Source organism: Sarcophilus harrisii, chromosome 4, assembly GCF_902635505.1.
Source record: "Sarcophilus harrisii chromosome 4, mSarHar1.11, whole genome shotgun sequence".
In the NCBI taxonomy this organism is placed as follows: Eukaryota; Metazoa; Chordata; class Mammalia; order Dasyuromorphia; family Dasyuridae; genus Sarcophilus; species Sarcophilus harrisii.
In genome coordinates, this window is record NC_045429.1 from 257,826,339 (window position 1) to 257,851,104 (window position 24,766).

Below are 24,766 nucleotides of genomic sequence, written 5' to 3' on the forward strand. Positions count from 1 at the left end.
TGTTATTGCTGTGACATTTGATGGGATGCTGGTCCTCTTAAAAAAAAATTAGGAAGTTTGACTAATGTACAAATACCAAGGGTCTCTGAAAAACAAAGTCTGAACACTGACTACTTTGGAATCTAGATTTCAATGATTTGGGCGAGATGACTTTCCAAGAAGGTAGCAATGCCAGAATGCATTAACTGCCAGGACAGGGGAAGGTACAATAAAGTGAATGAAAGACTAACTCATCTATATCAGTATTTGAGACCAGAGCCCTGAAGGACTTGTCAGCTCCATGATTTTGGAACTTAATATACCCCTAAACAAGGTAGGGATTTCATAATTTTTTCTCTTTTAGGTGCAAGAGCCCATAAAGTCTGGCAATGCTTTTGTTTTTGTCCAAATCTATGATTTCACCCATGAAGGGAATTCCCAATGAGGAAACTCCATCTATCAGAAGCAAGTCAAGCAATTAACTTAACCAGGATCATCTAGCAAGGTATTCCTGGTTCCAAAGCCCACTTATCTCTCCTTAACACTTACACCAAGCTGACTCTCTTGCCAACACATAATCTAATGCAATTCTGGTGTTCTGCTTCTCTCTGCTGGATAAAAGTTGAATATCATGTCTTTGGTTTTCAAAGGGAGGAAAGTGTACTTTTCATAGGTTGGTATAGAGAGCAATGGTCATTCCTAAATAGAAACAGCAATAAAAGTGATGTCAGGAGGACAAACAAATGATGGAAAATATTTTTCTTGTTCAATTTCAGACCTGTGATAGGAATCTTTGATCCCAGAAATAGTGTGTTCTCTTAATTCTCTTAAGCGCAAATCATTAGATCATAGAATCATAATATAAAGCTAAAAGACTCTTGAGATGAGTTTTAGTCACAGGATCATAAGTCTAGAGATGAACAGAACTTCAGAGACTCTATAGCCTAACACTTTCCTTTTAGAGATGAGGAAACTAAGCACAAATAGAAACAGAACAGAAATTTGAACTCACATTCTAAGTGGAGTTTAACATACTGAGCACTGTGATATGTGATGTCTTTTTTCTATTTTGTTTTGTTTTGTCCAGACCTATAATTTCATTGATGTAGGCAACTCCTAATAAGGAACCTTTCTTCACCAAGAGATCTATTACTCTTCCGCCATTATAATCTTAGAACTTGGAAAACAACTTTCTACAATGTCATACAACTAGTATGTATCAGTGACAGCCTCTAGGTTTTCCTAAATCAGATACTGCTTCTCACTTTGGGCAAAACCCATCAAAAATCCCTTCTTTGTGATAAATGTATCCAGTATTCACCATATCAGTGTTCAGAGGTTCCATGCTCATAAAACAACTTTAATATCAAACTAAAAATCCTACCTTCTACAGGAAGGCTTACTTTCCCTGTGGTAGTTCCAGTGCCTTCCCTCTTTAGTTATTTCCTATTTATCCTGTATATAGCTTGCTTTGATAGAATATATATATATATATATATATATATATATATATATATATATGTATATGTCAATGTGAAGATTCAGGACAATTCCATCTCTTTCTTTCTTTCTTTTTCTCTCTCTTTCTTTCTTTCACTTTTCCTTCCTTCTTTCAAGACTTGGGATGGAAAATGCCATCCACATCCAGAGGGAGAACCATGGAGACTGAAGATGAATCAAAGCTAAATATTTTCAAGTTTTTTTGTTTATTCACTTGCTTTTTCTTTTTCATTTTTTTCTCCTCTTGGTCTGATTTTTCTTGTACAACATGATAAATATGGAAATATGTTTCTGTCTTGGGGAGGGGGAGAGGTAAAGGAGAGAGGCAGAAAAATTTGGAACACAAAGTTTTACAAAAATGAATACTGAAAACTATCTATGCATGTATTTGGAAAAATAAAAGACTATTTTTTAAAAAAAGATTATAAGCTCCTTGAGGACAGGAACTATCTTTTGCTTCTTTTTGTATTCCCAGCACTTAAGCACAATTCCTGGAACATAGTAGATGTTTAATAGGTATTTTTTTATTGATTGATTTAAAATAAGGTAATTAGATGAACAAATTGATGACTTTTTTTTAATGGTTTTTTTTTTAGCTTTTTATTTACAAGTTATCCATATGCATGGATAATTTTACAGCAGTGACAATTGCCAAACCTTGATGTTCCAATTTTTCCCCTCCTTCCGCCCATCCCCTCCCTCAGATGGAAGGTTGACCAATACATGTTAAATATGTTAAAGTATAAATTAAATACAATATAAATATACATGTCCAAATAGTTATTTTGCTGTACAAAAAGAATCAGACTTTGAAATAGTGTACTATTAGCCTGTGAAGGAAATCAAAAATGCAGGCAGACAAAAATATAGGGATTAGGAATTCTATGTAATGGTTCATAGTCATCTCCCAGAGTCCTTTCGCTGGGTTTTAGCTGGCTCAATTCATTACTGCTCTATTGGAACTGATTTGGTTCATTTCATTGCTGGAGATGGCCAAGTCCATCAGAATTGATTGGATGACTACTTTTTAAATTAAAGTGTTTATTATCAACTTTAATATTAAACATCAATACATCCAGTTAGATTTGCTTTGCAACTACAGTAATCCCTTTCACATCTCCATAGCCATTTCAATATGATTCAGGTTGGTGTAAGAAATTAAATGAGAACTTTGAGGGAGTTTTGTGGAAGTTACAGATGACATGCAAAGGCCAGAGGATAACAGAAAAAGTTTAGAAATTGAGAAATGCAGATATATATAGTCCTTTTACTTAACATTGACCCACATAAAACCTATGACCAAACACTTAACCCAAATTTTACAATTTATGTAATTATGTGTAATACCTCCCATATTGATGGATTTATGTATATTTGTTTCAAATGAGACCCTTCAAAAACCTGCTAATTTGATTTGATTCCCCATTTTCCTTTGGTTTTCATCTTCCTGAGACATCAAGAAGGATGTGATCACCTCCTTTTATGGTGTTCTCACCCCTTTTTGAGGAGTCAGGGAAGGCGTGATCACCTTATGTTCTAAAACAAAAGAAAATGGGGAAAATGTAATATTCTCTGGTTCGGTTTTCTAAAGAAATCACAACATGAGTAGCCAGGAGTTAAAGTCCAAATCCTTTATTATCTCTTTGCCTGGGGCCTGAGCCAGCTTTCTCAGGTCCTCCTGAATGTATCTTGGTTTCTGTGGGGGAGGCAGGAGGATCACCAACATGGTCTCTGTCTTCCAGTTCTGCTTCTGGCTGAGTCTGTCCGAGCTTAAATGCTCTCTTATCATAGGTGTGAATCTTGTAGAACTCTTATCATAGGTGTAGAATCTTGTAGTACTAAGTACATGTACTGAACTACCATTGTGTTTATCAATTCCACTGACTTAACACCTTGTTTCAAGTTCAGAGTTCAGGCCCATAACACATACCCTTTGATCATGCCTTTCTAAAATTTTAATAGTATTATATCCATCTCACATGTCACATGATCTCTTAATTTGATTATTTTTTGTTGTACAGAAATTCAATATAATCAAGAACATCTATTTTGTCCTTGATGCTTTCTTTTTCAATTGAAAAATGCTATCTTTGTCCCATAATTCAGATAAATATGTTATTCACCTTTCTTCTATATTTTTAATACTTTTTTAAAAAGTTTATCTATTATCCAGCTGTAATTCACTGAGACACATGACATGAGATTCGTGTCTAAATCCATTTCCTGCTAAATTGCTAATTTTCTCTTTTTAAAATATTTTAATTTTTATTGATATCCTTAGTGCTTTGCAGCTTCATTTCTGAATATCTCTCATCTTCCCCTACCCAACAAACTCTTTCTAACAACAAACTTTGAAAAGAAAAAAAAGATTCAGCAAAACAAATCAACTAATCAAACTCTAATTCTTACCTTCATGATGCTTTCTCTAATTGTTTTAACCCACATCAATCTCCTTCTCTGCTATATTATATTTATAGACAGTACCATAGAGATGATCATTGAAATGTTCTCTAGTTGTTTCATTCATTCATGTTTTGTCTACTAAATTATTTTATTTTGGAAGACAGAGACCATGACATACTTCTTCTGCACTACTACTGTAACCAATATACAGCATAGGACACAGAAGATATTAAAATTCTTTACCATTGAATTATTTGTATTTATTTTTATAAAATACACTTGGCTACCAGATGTCAAAATATATCATTAACTCTAAACCATACTGGGTAGCAAATTTTCACCTGTCTGTGAAGTAAATAATCAATATGGTCATGTGGAAGATGTACCATAGGGCATATACCTTGTTGTACAACAAGTAGTCTCTTTTGTGTGAGCTTGTGAGGTTCTAGGAACATTCATCCCATGTGAAAGCATGTCCTATTCCAGTACCTTATTCTGGCTGGTTCATCTCTCCCTGAATAAGCTTTCATACAAGCATAGCTCAGTTGGTTAGAGTTCTGCAATAACTGGCCCAAAGTATTGATTATGCTATGAAACCAATTAGCTTCAGTTTGGTCCCAAATGGGCATTGGTCACAAGCTGACAGGAGGCCCAGTGAAAGTATTGTATAAATTTGCACAAACCATTTAGAGTTCTGGAAGGACAAAAAAAAACATAATCCTGCTAATCAGAACCAGAAGGAAATCTGTGATGGTAGGTTCCCAACTTTTCTTTCTTTCTTCCGACCCACCCTCCACCCCAATAAATTTTCCTTTTCCTAACAGAGACCAACATTCCATCTCACCAGCATTCTAACAGGGATATTGAGGCTGGTTAATTCTACTAACTCTTTAGAACCAGGAGAAATGTATAACTGTACACTCTAATAGCAATATTTTATGAAGATTAACTGTGAATAATTTAGCTATTCAAAGCAATAAAATGATCTAAGGCAATTCTGAAGTACTTATGACGAAAAATGCTATTCACCTCTGGAGAAAGAACTGATGGAGTCTGAATGCAGATTGAATTGTGCTTTTTAAATTTCTTTGTTCTGAGAGGGGGAAGGGTCAGTCTATATTTTCTTTTGCAACATGGATAATAGGAGAATACATTTTGCATGATTGCACATGTATAATCTATAACAAATTGCTTGACTTTTCAAAGAGGAAAGGGGAGGGAGAGAATTTGAAATTCAAAACTTTAAAAAAGCAAATATTAAAAATGTTTTTGCATTTACTTAGGAAAAATAAAATACACAAATTTTAAAAATATGTTTGTATTTAAAAACAATTCTGTTAGCTCTGTCAGTAACTAAATTCTGATGATCACCACCCCCTCCTCCTTAGCTATTAATTTGACCCTCCAGATTAGCTAGTTCCCTGATCCTTTCTAACTAGCGTTGCCACCAAAGGCAGAAACCCCACCCCACTGCTACCTCATTCCTACTCAAATCCTACTCTTACCAGTTTAGCCTAAATCTTCCTAAATCCTACTCTACCCTAGCTATTATTCTCCCACTGTCTTCCCCTTTGAATCTCCTGTTCTGTTCTAAATATGACCACACTTTACCATCATTAAAAAGGAGAGAGGTTATGAGTAAAGGAAGTATTTAGAAATCCTTACAGTATAAAAAACAAAAGCAGCAATTAAATGTTGTCCAAACATTTTAAAAATCTGATTATAATTTTTTATCATTCCTTCTTTCCTCATGCTTCTTCACTAACCCCACACTTAGCCCCTCCTCACCATGACCTCTATTCTCTTCACTCCTCAGTTTTTTCCCAAGTTGTTCAGGTTCAAAGCTTCTGGTCATCCTCAGCTCTTGAGCTTATCCAATATAACCAATGTGTTGCCAATTTTCATCCTTTCTAAATTTGTAACACCCTTTTCTTTCCATTCATACAACCATCACCTCAGTTCAGGCCATCATCAAGTCTCACCTGGATTCTTATAATAGCCTTCTAATTGGTTTCTCTGCCTCAAGTTTCTCCCCACTGTAATCCATCTCCTACTTAGAAAACAAAGTGATTTTCTTAAAAGATAGTTTGCTTATGTTATGTTCGTACCCCTTCCAATGGCTATGTGTTATCTCCATAATTAAATATATATATATATATATATTTATATCACATCTTAATGATATATATCATTATGTTAAATAATTATACATTTTATTTTATATCATATGTTATATAACCACATATATATAATCATATATTATACATGATATATCCTAATATATAATTTTTTATTTGATTCTGGAAATAGTAGGGAGCCAATGGAACTTACAGAGTACAGATATGTAATTAATATTATATATAGTGTTTTATCTTAGCATTTATAAAGAACTTGTGATTTAAAGTGTTACTTGGCTAATCCTAAGAAAAAAATACAAATTTAACCTATTGTCAAATAATAATTTCTCCCCTTCTACTGTTAATTATCCATTATTGTCACATTTACACAACTGTCCATAATTATGATGTGGGATAGGTATGGGGATTTCAAGGAGTACAATAAAAAACCTTCACACTAAGTTGATCTAATGTTATGGTTTATTGAGAGTACATAACACTGTAGTGGCCAAAATCATTGTCTACTTCAAGGCCCCACTTTGGCCACTCATGGGGGAAAGTAAGGATAGCTGAATTCTAAAGAACTAGCCCAGTCCAGGTAGCCAACTGGTACTGGGCAGCTGGCTAAGTAGGGGCTGTAGGTTTACTGATATCCCAATTTAGGGAAAGCAAACTCCAGCTGTCTTTGAAAGCTCCATTGGTGAACTTACTAGATTGGCTTAGACATCAATGATGAGGTTCCTGTCCTGGATCTACTCCCAGATCCCATCACCAACATTAGTAGGATTCCTGTATAGTCAAGGTCTGAGCTCATAGTCATCAGTCATTCCATGTGTCTCTATATGTCTTCCATCCATCTTTGAGTGAAGGGGCTGCTCTTATATTAGCCAATTAGGTTGATTTTAGGTTATATTAGCCTATATTAGAAGCCCTATTGATTCCTCTTCAGTCAAACTATGCTCCATGGGAGAGAATTTTCCCAGTTTAGTGATGGGGAACATGGCATAATACAGTAGAAAGGGCTCTAGACTTGGAATTTAAAAAAAAAAAAAAAAAAAACACCAAAGACATCTGGGTTCAAATCAAAAGCTTCACTACTTAATAATTGTGTAAACTTGGGCAAATTACTTAACCTCTTTAATCTTGTTTCTTTGTCTGTACTAGTACTGGCACTGTCATCTTGACAGAGTTATAAAGGAAGTGCTTTGTAACAATTACCCCCATCCCCATCCCATCCCAGCAATTATAAAAATGAGCTAATTATTCACAAAAAAAGGGACTTTCAAAAACAAAAAGAAGGAAAGCTTGTACAGTTCTGGGAAGTGGGGTGGGGAATTGAAAAAAATGTAAATATTCTACAAGGGTGAGTATGGAAAGAGAAAAAGGAAAAAATAAAGGTATTTAAAGGCTGAGGTATGGTAGGCTTTAGCACAGGAACTGGTAGCATTTTATTTTTTAATTGAATAACACTGACCCACAGAAAACATCAGCTAAAAACCATCAGATTGCTTGATTGTTTTAATTGATGTTTTCTGTGAATTGATGGTACACACTTAAAAAAAAGTTGGCTCATTCCTGGTTTAGTGTGGTATCTGTGTTAAGGGGGGAAGAAAGTGGGAGACAGAGTTGCTATAATTTTGGGAGTTTGGGTTGAGGATTTTAGAGTAGAAGTTCTGCTTTTTGATAGGCAAAACTTTTCCTTTTCTGATCTCTTACAAATTGAACTTCCAAAGACAGGAAATGTGATTGGTTCCTCAAGTTGTTAATGAGAGCATCCCATTCACCTGAAATACCTACTTTTAAGTACTTTGGGCTTTGGGCTAAGGTAGTCCAAGTGGCTTCTCTTCACTGACCAAGAAGTGGATAAGAACTATTCCAACTCACAGAAAGGTGAGTTTGGAGGTCCTTAGAGAAAAGGAGAGATACAACGAAAAAGAAGAGAAATTGGGATCTTGAGGATTGTCTTAGATTCAGACTTAAGTGGCTTCTCTCTTAACTTGGCTCCACTTCAAGAAAGCTTATGGATTGTGCTGAGGAACAGGGGGAATTAATCAAAAGAGCCACGGAGTCGAGTCTTATGTCTAATTCATAGGTTCTTAGTTTTGCTATCTAAAATCCTAAGTGAAAGAAACATAGATCTCCAGAAGGTCTACAGGTTAAGAATTCCTACTTTAGGAACAGCAGGCAAAAATAGAGAGGGAGAAGGAGAAAGGGAGAGGGGGAGCTTCTAGAGGCTCCAAAGAATTAGGGGGAATTTAGGGATGGGAGAAATGCTCCATAGCATCCACCTAGCTAGTATCAATCCCTAGATTGTCTGTGCCAAGAGGATATTGTAGGTGATTGAATATTTCGATTGCTATTCAATAATTAGCCTGGATGTGTCAGCAAAGCCACTGAGATCTGGCCTGAGATCTAAAAAAAAAAATCATTTTTACTTTTTATATGAGGAAAGAATTTTTTTCTCTTTAATTTCTCAGTCACAACTGAGACATTCCTGGGCTCCTTCTTTGAGCAGGTGGTGAAGGGGACCCAACTAAAATGAGGGTAGAAATGGGACAGAGTTTGCTGAATTAATTTGACCAAATTCAAGAACTAGAAGGAGGAATGCTATGGTTCAAATCCAAGGAATCTCAAGCAAACCCATTGGGCATATGGGAAAAATTTAATAGGACTATGAATCTAACTAAGCTAAAGGGATGACAATAATGGTTAGCACAAATATAGCAAAACATTTTACAAACGTTATGTGACTCTTTTTTTTTTTTTTTATCCTCATAACAATCCTGAAAGGTAGGTGTTATTCTCTGCATCTTACAGAAGGGGAAACTGAGGCCGACAGAGGTTAAATACTTGCGCAGGGTCACATCTCAAACATCCAAAGTAAAATTTGAACTTGGGTCTTTCTGACAATAAACCCAATGTTCTATCCACTATATTACTAGGTCTTTGGACTCCAAACCCCACCCACTTTCAAATTTTAAAAAACAAACAAAAAACCAACTAAATAAGGCTATGAAAAGCCTGAAATTCTTCTGTTGCCTCCCCCAGTCACATGTGAATACTATTTTTCTCTTTTAGCAAATTAACCAAGTGTTGATCTCTTCTAGATGACCTCAATAAGTGGCAGTGCATCATCAATGGAAATTATTTTGGCTGAAGAAACTCGGGCACTGGTTGCCAAAATGGGGGGATTTGTATATTTCCTTAACAGAATGGAAAGTGAGATGATAAAAATGGCAAAAGCTCACTTCAATCTAATCCTGTGGATGCTTAGAGTCCTTAAGAGGTGCCAAAAGAAGGTAATTGAGCTCAGAGACGTGACTGAGAATCTGAAAGATCTAACAAAAGTCTTTTTTTACAAGAAGTGTGCCATGCGTAAAGAAATTGAGAATTGTCAGAACCAAATGAAAATTAAGATAACATTGGTCAGGAGAAGTAAAATCCTGGCTCAAGAAGTGGGGGAATTGGTCAAGAAGGCTGCTAGAGAAGCAGCTTTTAGGAATTCACAGACAGCAGCCCAGGGACCAAAGGATGCTAAAACAAAAGAAGCCAGTGAGTTGGAGTATATTTCTCTGAGTCTGGCTGAAAACTGGTGGACATTATTGGAGAAATGTGTGGAGTTGGCAGAGGCTAGGATATCGTCAGCAAAAAAGTCATTGGAAATGATTGAGAAGAGAGAGAAGTGGGAAAAGCTGTTGAAGAGACTCTTCCTTCAGGCTGCCATGGCAGCCCAACTTGGCATGATATTACAGAAAAGACGAATTGAGGGGAAAAACGTGGAGATAGAGAAAATGGTGTCCATTCACCGAAAACACCAGAAAGAAATTGTCTGCTGTAAGGCTCTGGAAGAATGTGAAGTCATGGACTTCCTGCTCACAGAATTGAGGCAGATCTCTGAAGTGATTATTTCGGAACTCTCTTCCCAAGAAAAAGTGGAAGACTGACCTCTTCACAACCCATCCTGGCCATAAACAGGTGATTTTTTTTTTTTTTTGTTTTTGTTATGGTTTTTGTTTTTTTTTTTTTTTTTCCTCTGTATCATAGGACTTGCATTGTAAAGATAGTTTGGTTCCATTAAAAGTTCCCCAATTTCTTCTTTAGACTTTTAGTTGGCCAAAGATACCTGATATTTGTATGGATGAAGACAAAGGAAGAAAAATCAAGCGTGGCATCTGTTAGCCTCCAATTACTGTCTTACTGGGAAACTTAAGCAGCAGGATTTGATCGAAGAATCTTCAAATGAGACAAACCTTTGGGGTCCTCCTTCCACTATTTTTCATGATCTTAAAATACTGAAAAGCAATTTAAGAATTTTTTTTGGGGGGGGGTAGAAGAGAAAGGGAAGGAGGTAATGGGTTTTTTCCTTCTAGAAATAAAAAAAAATTAAGCAGCTGATTTTGTCTAGTTTTTTCACCTGTGTGACCTCATGGGGGTGTGGAAGTAGCACAGATTTTTTTCCTTTGGCTTGTTAAAGGTAAGATGTGGAGAATTTATACTAGAGTTCTTATACTTTATAAGAGACATAAATCCCTGAAAGATATGAGAGAAAAAGATTAACTAAATCACACAGACAAGTCAAAAGTAGCAAGACAAATTTTTTTCCTTTGGGGGTGGGGAGAAGAAAATCAATAGTTTTCAGTCTGTCAAATTTAGGTTGAATTTCAAGGAGTCTAAAAGTAGGAATCTTAAAGTAAGATGATCCTATCCGCAATTCAGTATTTGACCTAGGTAAATAGTCATTCCTAGGACCTCTCTCCCACCCCCAAAAAAAGTTCAATTAGGATTAAAACAGGAACACTATCTTGAATCCTTGTACCTTAAGTAAGAGTGTAGTGAGGGAAAGGGGATCTGTATTTCCTCACTTCCATTTTTGCAAATAAAAGATATTCCATTCTATCTTGGGATCAGAACTAATCCAATTGGGGAAAAAAATGGAAATGGCAGAATATGAAATTAATTGTAAGCTATATTTAGGGGAGGTAGGAATTTACTTGAAGGACTTACACTGTTCATTTCCCAGTAACTTTCCAAATCACTGTAAGAAGACCAATAGGTTCAATCATTGTCATGTCTGACTTTGAGACTCATGAATAGTAGCATGGTATAGAAGATATTCATTCTCCACTAATCCCCCAAATTTATCCAAATTCATGTTTGCTTTCATGATACTGTCTCATCATCTGTTATGCTCTTTTCCTTTGTTTTTTTTCCAACATCAAGGTCTCCTCCAGTGAGTTCTACCTTTATTCTGCATTATTCTTTTCTACCACAGAGCTGCTACAAACATTTTTGTTTGTAGGTCCTTTTCCCTCTTATGATCTCTTTGGGTTATAGACCCAAAAAAAGACACTGCTGGATCAAAGGGTACTGCAGTTTCATAGCCCTTTGGATAGTTATATATTTTTACTGGAAAAAAATCTTTGGCTATGTGGATTTTTGTAGGCAAGATAATGTCTCTGCTGTTCAAATTCGCCATAACTTTCCTCCCAAGAAGCAAGTGTCTTAATTTCATGGCTACAGTTGCTATCTGCAGTGATCTTTGAGCTCCAGAATATAAAAATCTGACACTGCTTCCGTTTCTTCTCCTTCTGGTTGACAAGAGGTAACAGGAACAGTTGCTAAAATCTTAGTTTTTTGATGTAAATGGACCGCTGGATTATGGGTGTATAAAAACTACCAAAGTGAGATTGAGCTGATAAAGTAGCTAATCTTCTAAGAATAAAGTCAATTGATGGATTATTTTAGGTCTTCACAATTCTATCACTAGTAGAATGCAATCTAAAAATGAATGTTTTCACTTCATAGACATTATAATCTGCAAAATAGTGAATGAGATTGATCTTTAATATTTGTAAAGTCCTTAGCATAGTGGCTGCCACATAGCAGATGATTAATAAAGGTTTGTTCTTTTGTTTCCTCTCCTTACCTTCCCCTCCCCACCTTGTCTACATTCATATCATATATGAAGTACTTTTATATTAGTTTTGTTAGAGATATGTACATATCATATGTAATTCTCCAGTTCCTAAAAAAATTAAAAAATCATAGTATCTATGACTAAGAAAGTACTTTCTAGTAAACCTCATGGGATTTTTCCTCTTTAGAAGATTACGTGTCAGTAGTTTGGCTTCAAGAAGCTCTAAAGCAAATGGTAAAACTTTCCCTGCAGATGGGCTCAACCAAATTGAAGGTAATGGACAGTTCTTGTCAATGAGTTGCAACTCCGTTTCAGTCCAATTCCCATTTGAGTCAAGATGTTACCCTCGTGCTGTCATTGGTCCTCTTGGAGAATGAAGATTGTTAAACAGCAACATTTTATAGAGACTGGATTTGTGATAACATTAATATAAGGATCTCCCAGAACAGGAAAACTCCCTGTACCAAAGCAAATTGACATCCTCATTGCAACTTGTGGTCTTAATCAAATGCTTAGAGCACTGAGGAGTTTACTTGCCTAGAATTTCACAGCAAATGAATGTCAGAAACGAGACTGGAACTGAAATCTTCCGACTCTGAGCTCAACATTTTGGCTAGTGTGTCCCATGTGTTCTCCTTCTTGATGTCTCTGCACCCTTTGACACTGCTGATCACCCTTTTCTCTGACACACTCTAGATTTCATGTGGCTTTCTCCAGGTTCTCTTACCTGTCTCTCCACTTCTATCTCCTCTGCTGAGGCTTCACATGCATTAAGCATAAGAATTCCTTAAGATCCTGTCCCAAATCCTCTTGATCCATTCAGTGATCATCTCTTTGCTAATAATTCTTAGATTGAATTATCTACTTTGATCTCTCTCTAGACCTTCAGTTTCTCATCTTTATCTCCTTATAGGACAGCTCCAACTGGATGTCCTTCAAACAACCTAAACTCTACAGGTCCAAAATAAAACTAATTGTTTTTTCCCCTAAACCCTGTCGTCTTTCTAATTTTCCTATTACTAAGATACTAAAATTCTACTAGTTACTCAGGCTCACAACCTAAGTGTCATCTGTGCCTTTTCACTCTTACTCCTTAAACCCCCTTAGTTGTCAAATCTTGCCATTTCTATCTTCCTAATTAATCTCTCATTTTTGTCTCTTCTATTCTGATACTGAGAGAATGGGTCCCTCATTACCTCACACCTGAACTACTGAAATAATCTGAAAGTGGACTTCCTTAATTCATATCTTTCTGTCCTCATACATCCTCCCCTTAGTCATTAAATTCATCTTCCTAAAGTACAGGTGTGACCATGTCACCCTGCTATTCAATAAACCCCAATGGCTCCATATCCCCTCCTGGATGAAATGTAGTCCTTGGCTGCCTTCAAGTCTAAGCTAAAATCCCACCTTCTTCAAAAAGCACATCCTTAAGTATAAAGTTAGCTTAATCTCATTATCAGTAATATCCTTCAAGAGGCTGAACTTTTAAAATCAGGACTTTAGATAAAACGGGCAACTCTGGATCTCAAATCATTAAATAATTTCTCACTAGTAAGAGGAGAGGTTCATTTAACTATTTTTGTTTGCCTATAACTTGAATGGAAAGTTTTGCATTTTTACTCATATAATTGCATTTTCTAGTTCCTAAATAAAGATTTCAGATTCAAGCAATATCTGAATTGGAGAGATCTCAGAGGTCAAAATGTCCAACTCATACCTGAATGAACATCATCTCTGCAACATACTCAACTCATGTAGCTAGTTTTTCTATGTAATGAAGCCTTTTGAATAGAAATATAATTTTGCTATGTTATAGAGACCTCAGAAATTCCTTTCAGATACAAAGCCAATTCATATTATTTTACAATAGAAATAATGTCACGCTATAACCTATTTTTTGGCGATATTAATTGTATAACATCATCATTGAAGAACTAAAATTAGAGATGATTGGAAGCCATAATTGGGCTTCAGTATAGTACTGAAGACCACTGATACCAGAGAAATGGGGTAGGGGTCCTCAAACTACGGCCCAGGGGCCAGATGTGGCAGCTGAGGATGATTATCCCCCCCACCCAGGGCTATGAAGTTTCTTTATTTAAAGGCCCACAAAACAAAGTTTTTGTTTTTACTATAGTCCGGCCCTCCAACAATCTGAGGGACAGTAAACTGGCCCCCTATTTAAAAAGTTTGAGGACCCTTGGTAAGGGATATGTTTTATGATATGTATGCTTAGAAAGGAGATAGGAAGGTCAAGGAGCCAGAGTTAGGGATAACAGAGATAGTTTGAGTATCACCTGAATACCCACAGAACAATTAAGCGAGTTCAAGGCAGAATTGGGTGGACCTACCACAAAAGGTTTATAGATTTATAGCTGGGATAGACCTTAGCAGTCCTTGGGTCCAAAACTATCATTTTACAGAGGAGAGATGAAGAAGCTAAAGCCTTGAGAGGTTAAACTACTTGACTAGTATTACACAGCCAGTGAATATTATCTGACTAAGTCCAGTGTTTTCACCACTTTGGCAGACTGCCTTGATGTCCCTTTCAGAAGGTCAGTTATGAGAAGGCAGAGATAGACTATGATCCATTCTACAGTAAAAAATACCCATGCTGATAAGGTCATAGATATGCTGAAGTACATAGAATAAAGATTAGTTCTCTTCCAATTGGCCATTAAAAAAAAAAAAAAAAAAAAAAAAGACTGTTCCTTAATTATTGAGGAAAGTGAGAAAGAAGGAAGGTAAAAATACTGATTTTGGCATTAGAAAGCCTATACAAGAAATTCAAATAATTCTAGTGAGGAGGAACCCACTGCCTATTAAAATAAGCCTATTCCATTTGGGGATAGTACTTTGAAGAAGTTTTCCGTTTGTCAAACTAGAATCTGTCTCTTTCTAACTTATGATCTTGTTCCTAGTACTGTTTTCTGGAGGCAAATTGAACAAATATACTCCCTCTTTGTGATACCCTTCAAATGAACAAGGCTATCATATTTACCTCAACCTCAAGTTTACTCTTCTTGAGATTAAATATATGATGATTTTCAATTCTGATGGCAAGATCTCAAGACCCATTATTTTCCTGGCTTTCCTATAGATTCTTATAAACATATATTTATTTATTTATTAAAAATTAACCTGTTATTAACAAAGAGATGTGAGGGAGGAAAGACCGAGTCTCATCATTCTGACAGCATTTTTCTCTTCTACTTCTAAAGGGCAACAAATGAGCTCTATACTATTCTCACCCTTGACTCCCAATAAAATGTAAACTACTTGAGAGAAAGGACTTTTTCAGGTATTTTTGTCTCAGCAGTACCTAGCATAGTCCTTTGCACATAATACATGCTTAACAATTCCTTGTTTAATGAATGACTTCTATGATTAAAGAAAACCAACTCAAATTGTAGAATAGGTAAAATGACTTTAAATTGTTGTCACAGAAAAAATACCAAAACATTTTCTTTAACAAGTTGTTCACATAAGTATACATTTATAAACACAATTCCAGAACTGTTTTTTATTTGTATCCCAGTGTCTATACAATGCCCAGCACATAGATGGCAACAAGTAAATGCTTGTTTGTTGATCAATAACTGAACAAAATTGTCAGAGGAAAAATTGACTTGAATAGTTGTTGGAGAGGATTTCTAAGAAAAGAGTGCCATCTAGGGAAATTAGTTGAAATTGCAAATGCCGCACCCAAAGGTTCAATATTTGAAACCATTTGCTTTATTCACTTGCCAAAAGAGGAAAGGTAAAATGTGGAAAGGATTTCATTTTCATAGGATCACAGATTTAGAACTGGGAAGGATCTCAGAGGCTATATAGTTCCATCTTTTCTTCACAGATAAGAAAGTACAGGTCATAGCATCCCAGGAATATAGAATTAAAGCTAGAAAAGACTTGTGTCATTCTAATCTCCTACTTCTCCCTCATTTTCAAGTTGAGGAAATGGAGGCCAGAGAGATTAAATAATGTTTCCAAGGTCACACAGCTAGTGGCAAAGCCAAGATTTAAACCTAAATCCTGATTCTAGCTCTAGCATTTTTTGTTTCACCTTTGTTTTATTATTTCTTAATAAGCTTCATGAAATAATTAGCTTACACTTGCACAATTAATTATTTTAGCTTTTTAATTTTCAAAATTTATGCATAGATAAGTTTTCAGCATTCACCCTTGCAAAACCTTATATTCCAATTTTTTTCTCCCTTCCCTCCATCCCATCCCCTTAGATACCAAGTAATCCAATCAATTACAATTTTTAAGTTAGTATTTTCTTCAGTGAGTTTTTGTATCTCCTTTTCCAAATGGACAATTTTACTTTTGTTTTCTTCATTTTAAAATTTTTTTCATTATTTTGGTTTCCTTCCATAAGCTGTTAACTTTCTTCATGATTCTCTTGCATCACGCATTTCTTTTCCCAATTTTTCCTCTACCTCTCATTTGATTTTTAAAATCCTTTTAAAGTTTTTCCTATAAATCTGAAATCAATTCACTTTTTTTCTTTGAGGCTTTGTACATAGCCATTTTGACACTGTTATCCTCTTTTGAACTTGTGTTTGGATCTTCCCAATCATCATAGTGATTTTCTAAGGCCCCCCTTTTTTTGGTTTCTATGCTTTTTTTATTTGCTCACCTTTCAGCCTATTTCTCTACTTTAGCTTTATGTTAAAGTTGGGCTGTGCTTCTGAAATGGACAAGGCACTATTCCAAGCTTCAGGTTTTTTGTTCTCTTGTTTTCAGAGGTAATTCTGGGGGGGAAAGGGGAAAGGGTTGTAAGTTTTCAGTTCTTCAGAGGTAGTTCAATCTAAGGAAAGGTCTGGTCATAGTTCTCGTGGCCGATGGTCTGTTCTGTGAGCATTCAAAGGTACCGTTTTCTACCTTGAAACAGACCAGGATCCCCATTTCTCTGCTGCTAGGAGCTCCAGTGTATTAGTGTTCCTCCTCACCCTGAAACTGCAATTTGGGATTCCCACATGGGCAATGCAACCATGATTAACTAAGGGTCCCCTGTAATCTCTTCCTACCTAGTTATTCAGTTGCTCTCAAAACCTGCTGTTGGCTTGATCCAGGGCTCTGGACTTGCTGCTGGCTTATATAAAGGTGGCCTGAACTATTCTTCCCTCTTACACTAGTGAGACAGATCTTTCTTGCCAACCTCTTAAATTCTCTTGGGCTATAAAATTGTTTCCCCCAATTATTTTTGTTTGTACGGTTGATCCAAAATTCTTTTTTGAGGCTTTATTTTCAAGTTGTTAGGAAGGGAATTTGGGAGAGATTAGGTGAATCCTTGCCTTTAACTTACCATCTTAGCTTCATTACTCCCTGCTTTACTTTTGAAACCTCGAATCTCCAAGTCTTTTTTAATAGTATTTTTTTCTAGTTATATGTATGGATAATTTAAAACATTTATTTTTAATAACATTTTGAGTTCCAATTTTTTCCTTGCAATCTGCATGCTTTTAGTAGGAGACTTAAGAGGAATTTTCTTTGATAGTGTCCTTACAATAAAGTTGGGAATAAGGGCACTATTTCTTATGCACAAGTAAATGACTTGGATAACTAATTTATTGCTGAATCTCTTTGTAAGGACAATAAGCAAATTTATCTCTATCCTTTAATGTGCCCCCATACACTTTGAAAACTGGGATTTGAAGTCCTTAGGAATATGTGACAGCTTAAAATATTAGCTCTCCTAGATGAACATACATTTTTAAAAAGTATCAAAAAGTTCATTGAAAAATCACATCTGTCAGTGCAATGGTTCAGAATATCTAATCCCAATTGGGTATCTTCTTAGTACCCTTACTATTATCTTATGAATGCTTTGATCCAACCTGTTCTAAAATTACACATCCTCATTTTCTTTTTCCATTTCCATTATTATACAAAATGAATTTGTTTTACCGTAATATATACTTTTTATGTATAACCAAACTTCTTTAAACTATCTGAGATTTACCTGGAATTTTTGCTGGTCATAATCATTTCTTTTATCTCATCTCTCAAAATCTGTTTGAAGCAATTTTTAAAAGCTTATTACTTTTATTTCTAAGAATGTCTTTATATTTCTTGATGCCAATCTGAATTTCTTAAAGTCATAAAGCTGTTATGCTTTTTCCAATTTCATACCCAACCAATGTGTGGGATGCCTGTATATAACATTTCCTTTAACAATAAAAGATTAGTATCATAGGGCTTAAAGCTTTAAGAGCCCCTTAATGATAATTGGCAAACTCATACAATAATTAAGGAATCTAGGATTCTTTTTCTACTGCTTAAGAACTTAAAAAAAAGTATGATTAGAATTTTTTAAATTAAAAAAAGAAGCTAGCACCCATACAGAAAAAAGCAACTTAAGAGTATACTGGAATAAATAGCAGTATTCCGTCAATTTTCTAGCCTTCTGTGGTAAGCTTTTGAGAGGCACACCCCATTAGAAGTAGTTATTCTTTCTAGGTGCACACTGGATAGAATGCCAAATTGTAGTCAGGTGAACTTCAGTTCAAATCCAGACTCAGACATTTACTAGCTGTGTGATCCTGGGCAAGTTACTTAACCCTGTTTGCCTTAGTTCCTCATCAGTAAAATGAGCTGGAGAAGAAAATGGCAAACCATTTCCAATATTTTTGCCAAGAAAACCCCAAATGGGGTCACAGGAAGTTGGACATGACTAAAATGACTCAATAACTCTTTCTCTAATCTTTTTTTTTTTTTTTTTAAATCACCCAGTTCTAAGCCATGGGGATAACAGACTCATTCTAGATAAAAAAAGAGGGGGGGGGGGTCTATATAATACAGAGGATCTCAGACAGTTGGTTAAATATGGAACTTAAAATGATTTTCAGAACACCACTAGATGGAAGTATATCTCAGGGAAGAACTAAGAAGATTTATTAACAGTCTTGGGCTCTTAATGTTCATACGTATTGACAAATACCCAAACTGCATTATTGTCCATTTAAACTTGCCCTCTTTGGAATCTAATTCTTAAGAGTTCACTGCTCTGGTCCTCTTTAAATCTTTGAGATGAATCTAGACTGGATTAATTATATTTCCTTTTCATGATAATCATTTAGAGTTAATTGGCTCCAGAAAGGTTATATGATCATAGCATTTAAAACAGATGGCTGGTAAAAATACATGAATGGGGGAACAAATCTTAAATAAGCTGTCATAACATATGGGAAGTAGCCAAGGCAGACTCTGAATGTATCTAGAGCAAAGCTACTACCATTTCTACACCATCACATTAACTGCCCTGTCTCTTTTCCCTCTGGGTACTAGAAAATTAAATTTCACTAGAGTTCTAGACACAAAACTCAAATAGGGAGGCCTTCACATTATCTTGCCTATTAGGAAGTCCACTTCCCTGCAGTCTGTACAGCTTTCCTTCCCCTTTTCAGTTCTTCTCTATGTATTACCTTTCCATTTGAATGTAAGTTTCTTGAGGGCAAGGATTGTCTTGCTTGCTTGTATTTGCATTCCCACTGTTTAGTACATATACCCTTAATATGTTATTTATCTCTTTTACTTCCTATCTTTAGCCTGGTACCTGCACTCAATGTTGATCAGTGATATTCTGAAATATCCTTTCCATCTCAGCAATATTGGAATCCTTTGCTTCCTTTTGTAAACATCTGGTCTTAGTGTAAAGATCTTTGGTATTAAATAGAATTACAGGTTAATCACAAAAACTGACTTAATGAAAAGACAATTCTCTTCACTCTAATTCCTTTAAAAATAAAGTTTTTCAAGACATCATCAATAATACTTCCACCATCGTCTAGTTGTTGGGCCAAATGGCAATACTGAAACCAGGCTTGCTCTATATGTTTGTACACTTTTTCAATGTAATTTTAGCTCAAGCCTATTCAGTTTATTTGGCTTTATTTGTATTAAATATCACAGCTGTTAAATATATGAAAAACTTGTTTCATAAATTCTCTGGAATTTAAAGTTCAATCATGATATATCCAGTTGGTTGAAAGGTGACATAAATATGAGATTTCTTATGATCAATTAATAAATGTAATAATGTTTTCTTGAACATTTTGGGGGTTTTTAAAGTTGTAAAAAACAATACCCAGCCTTTTCCTATCTTCTCTATTTGCTGGTTGGGAGAATGAAATACTCCTTGGCCTTATTGTCTTAATCTTTAAAAAGGAAAATCACCACCTAGTCAAATATGAAAACAATGAATACATTTGAATTTATAAGGCACTAAATTCAAACAACAGTCAGCTTGGCCTAGAAAATAAGGAACTAGGTTGGCTTTGAGTCTAGAAGACTAGAGATTCAAATCCTGCTCCTGACCCATACTGGTTTGTGTGACTTTGGGCTTCTAAGTACTAGACAACTCTCTAAGTGAAATAAAAAATAATAGATAAGTTCCTTATTAGTAGAGGGAGTTTTCCCAATAGGACATTTCTCTGACTCAATGAAATCATAGTTAAAAAAAAAAAAATTTAAACAAATATTTTGGGCCCAATGGAAATGGACCTTGAAGGCTGACCAAGAAAAAAAAGATGAGTTAGAGCTTGTAAACATAAATCTCAGTGAATGGGGGCTTTAAATACTGATCTGAGAGGACAACAGACTGACTCATCATTAAGCTTGACAACTGCTGATACAGGCTAAAGGAGAATTGGTAGCTTCTAAGAAAGAAGGATTTCATGGCTGTGCCAGAGATCTAAGCTAGTTTGGATCATGTAAAGTTCTCTATTAGTGTTGCCCGTCCTGACACATACCACAGGAATCTTCCATTCTATGGTGCAATTCTAGTTGAAGTTTGTTCTTAATGGGAAATAAAGTCCAAATATGTCCAAACCTAGGAATAATATATATGGACTTTTCTTAGACATTCAGAGCAATTCTGGATGATTTGTTCCAGGTCAGAGTAGACTTACTACTCACTTGGAGATTCACAGTAGACTATTTTTATAAGTTCCCTCAATGGGCTGGGATGATTTACTTGGAGTTGATAAAGTAGGAAAAGTAGGAAAAATAATGTCTAGACAGGGCCCCAAGTGTTCTCTAAATCAATGAGAAAAACATGGAAACAGCTCACCCTTCCACAAGTCAGAATCTGGCTGGTTGAAGAGGAGAGCAGATTCCCTGCTCAACCCATAGGGTTTCCCAGCCTAAAAACAACTATGATATCTCCAAAGTAAGTTGGAATGCAAAAGAACAGTGCCCACCAAAATACATTCTGGAGAGCAAGGCCCTCCTAGATATTCTTAGCATTTCACTGAGGCTGAATGAATATCAGAACACATGGTTTTCTGAATGTCTCTGCAGATTCCATCTTGGGGAAAACATAGCTGATACACAGTCTTTTCTGTACACTTCAGAATTGGCTGAATGGCTTGGCCCCAAGCAGCTGACAGTCATTCTGAGAAAAGGGCTAGGGAAGAAAAAGAAAAGATCAGAGGAACCAAACAATTCAATGTGTTTATAGGTTTTGGTCACTGATCTCTGGGCCCTTTGTGTTCTAAATTCAATTGAAAAAGTGTTCTGAGATCATCCCACCCTTTAGATATCAGCATAACTGGGCTGATGTTCCAACAGCATTTCATTCAGCATTTTATCCAGTTCAGTATTAAATCCCTCTCATTCTGAAGGTTACTCGTAAGCCTGAGGAGTCTGGAGTTGAAATTCTGCCCAATTAGGACCAGTCAATCTGGGTTCTCCTTGATTCGAAGTTATGATGGAACCTATCCCTTACTGTGCCATGTGAGGATGTACGACTGAAGGAAAAGAAGTATTCCCATTATTAAAATAAGAAAAGACTTTTAAGTTTTCCAATCGTTACAGCCATAAGCTCATACTTAGAAATAAAATTTAATTTAAAGTATAGTTCTTAAAAATGTTTTTTTTAATCTTCTCCCCCCACCTTTTTTAGAATTATTTTTTTCCAAGCAAATTTCCAAGAAACCATACAAGCCCCAACCTGCCACCCTCAGGAATCCTTCTTGGTCAGTCTGGCCTTGATCTTGCGCCTTAGGAAGGCTGCAGTAATACCGCTACAGGCAGTCAAGAGGAAGAACGAGAGGCAGGCCAAATAGACAGAGAGAGGGCTATGGCGCTGAAGAAAGATATCCTGCCGTCCTTGATAATCCAGGAGGATGGCTTCCAGTTGGGAGAGCGTGCAGATGGACAAAAAAGCATGGAAGATCTGATGGCCGTGACCCACAATATCACAGGAGCCTGGGAAATATTTCTCTGGGACTGGACAGGAGAAGAAATAGGCACTGACCAGAAAAAAGAAAATCTGCAGGGTGTGGTACCAGGCAGCCTGCTCCTGACAGCCAGACAGGTGGCACAGTGCCACTCGATGGGCCACAGGACTGATGTCCAGAATGAAGGCCAGCCCCGCCGGCACCACCTGGCAGATCTTCCTCATGACCGGGTAAGGCCTCCGGTAGCGGTACTTGGCATAGCAGCAGCCGGCGCATGACAGCCAACCGCAAAAGGCGGCCGCCGGCAGGAAGAAAAGCCAGAACCGCTCGTACCAGGCCGGGTCGGAGCTGTAGAAGAAGTGTGCCAGGGCGCTGCCGTACTGGTAGACGCTCACCCCGACGTAATCCACAAAATAGAAGGTGTAGTGCGACAGCTCTGATTTGGACTGGAGCAGGTGGGCCAGGAGGCTGCAGGTGAGGTAGGTGATGGAGGACAAGATGAAGAGGAGCAGGGGCAAGGAGTGGGCCGAGGTCCACGGCAGGGCTTCGGCCTCGGCAAAGGCCTGGAACCTCAGGAGCACGGCCAGGGCTGCCAGCAAGTGGGTCCAGACATTGACCACCTCGTTGTGTTTCTGAAAGAGGCTAAAGAAATAGTAACGCCACTCATGGCCCGTGGGGCGGTAGCCGGTGTAGATGTAGGGCTCCCGGAAGAGCTGGGGCACGTCAGTCTCTGGGACGGTGCAAGGCATTTTGGGAAGGCCATCCTCCAGGAGCTTGGGCAGGCGGCGGAGCTGCTGCCCGCTGACTGAGAACGTGCTGAGGCGTTCTAAGATGGCTGTTGTCATGGTTGCTCTGAACTAGGGCCTCTCTATATAGCTGGCCAGGACCTGGGAGTCTTTAACCTAGAAGGAAAAAATTTTTTTTTAATGCAGCCAAAGATTCATGGGTAATAGGGAAGAAACTACATACATGTTCTAGTCTAGCAATCAATCTATAGATTTATTTTTTAGTATTTAATTTAGTTAACTGTTAATAATTAATAATAAATTATCCTAGAAGAAAAATAATTTAAATGCAGTCAAAGATTCATAGGTAATAGGGAAGAAATGACATATATGTTCTAGTCTAGCTATCAATCTATAGATTTATTTTTTATTTTTAATATTTAACTTAATTAATTTTAATAATTAATAAAAATTATCCTAGAAGAAAAAAATTTAAATGTAGTTAAAAATTCATAGGTAAAAATAAGTTCCAATGGAGCAGTAATGAACTGAACCAGCTACGCCCAGCAAAAGACCTCTGGGAGATGACTAAAAATCATTACATTGAATTACCAATCCCTATATTTTTGCCCACCTGCATCTTGAATTTCCTTCACAGGCTAATTGTACAATATTTCAGAGTCCGATTCTTTCTGTACAGCAAAATAATGGTTTGGTCATGTATACTTATTGTCTATCTAATTTATATTTTAATATATTTAACATCTACTGGTCAAAAAAAATCACAGATAATAGGGAAGAAACTACATATATTTTCTAGTCTAGCAATCAACCTACAGACATTTATTTTTATTAATGTTTAATTTAATTAATATTAATTATTAATAATAATAATTGATAATAAATTAAACTACAAGAAAAAATTTTAATGCAGCCAAAGATTCATAGGTAATAGAGAAGAAACTACATATATTTTCTAATCTATCAATCAATCTACAGAATTTATTTTAATTTTAATAATTAATTAACCTAGAAGAAAATTTTTTTAATTCAGCCAAAGATTCATAGGTAATAGGAAAGAAATTACATATATTTTCTAGTGTAGCAATCAATCTATAGACATTTATTTATTTTTAATTTTAATGTTTAATTTAATTAATTTTTACTAATTAACAATAAATTATCCTAGAAAAAAAATTTAAATGCAGTCAAAGATTCATGAGTAATAGGGAAGAAACTACATATATTTTCTAGTCTAGCAATCAACCTGTATACATTTATTTATTTATTTTTACTTTTAATATTTAATTTAACTAATTTTAAATAATTAATAATGAATTATTTAATTAACATTTAATTAAATAGCTTTTTATTTTCAAAATATATGCTAAGATAGTTTTCAACATTTACGCTTGCAAAATTTGGTGTTCCAGACTTTTCTCCCTCCCTTCTCTCCACTCTCTTCCTTAGACAGCAAGTAATACAACATGGGTTAAATATGTGCATTCTTCTAAATATATTTCTATACTTATCATGCTGCACAAGAAAAATCGCATCAAAAAGGAAAAAACATGAGAAAGAAAACAAAATACAAGAAAAAAAAGTGAAAAAACTATTTTGTGGTCCACATTCAGTCCCAACAGTCTTCTTTCTGAATTCAAATATTGGGCCAGGATGATGCACAAGAAAAGTCAGATCAAAAAGTGAAAAGAATGAGAAAGAAAACGAAATACAGGCAAAAAGATAGAAAAACTATTTTGTGACCCACATTCAGTCCTGGCAATCCTCTTTCTGGATCCAAATGTAGCTAAGTCTTGAATATATATCATGACTAATGGGCCAGGACAATGCACACAAAAAAAGAAAAAAAAAATCAGATCAAAAAGGAAAAAGAATGAGCAAAAAAAAAAAAAAAAAAAAAAAAAAAAAAAAAAA

The 24,766-nt window shown here is 35.9% G+C and overlaps 2 protein-coding genes across 4 annotated transcripts in view; one reads left to right on the top strand and one right to left on the bottom strand.

Annotated features, from left to right (window-relative positions):
- Window positions 1–7,835: 7,835 nt before the first annotated feature.
- On the top strand, window positions 7,836–10,273 carry LOC111720633. Its single transcript, XM_023503038.2, has 3 exons — window positions 7,836–7,889; window positions 9,107–9,974; window positions 10,101–10,273. The coding sequence occupies exon 2, from the start codon at window positions 9,107–9,109 to the stop codon at window positions 9,941–9,943; it is 837 nt and encodes a 278-aa protein (XP_023358806.1). The 5' UTR covers window positions 7,836–7,889; the 3' UTR covers window positions 9,944–9,974; window positions 10,101–10,273.
- An 8,337-nt stretch (window positions 10,274–18,610) lies between these two features.
- Window positions 18,611–24,766, bottom strand: part of PAQR8 (progestin and adipoQ receptor family member 8) — a 48,817-nt gene continuing 42,661 nt past the window's right edge. For all 3 annotated transcript variants that reach the window (XM_003769148.4, XM_031964728.1, XM_031964727.1), the window contains exon 2: window positions 18,611–23,008. In XM_003769148.4, coding sequence (XP_003769196.1) covers window positions 21,887–22,951 — 1,065 coding nt within the window. In that variant the 5' untranslated portion in view covers window positions 22,952–23,008 and the 3' untranslated portion in view covers window positions 18,611–21,886. The remainder of the gene's footprint in view (window positions 23,009–24,766) is intronic.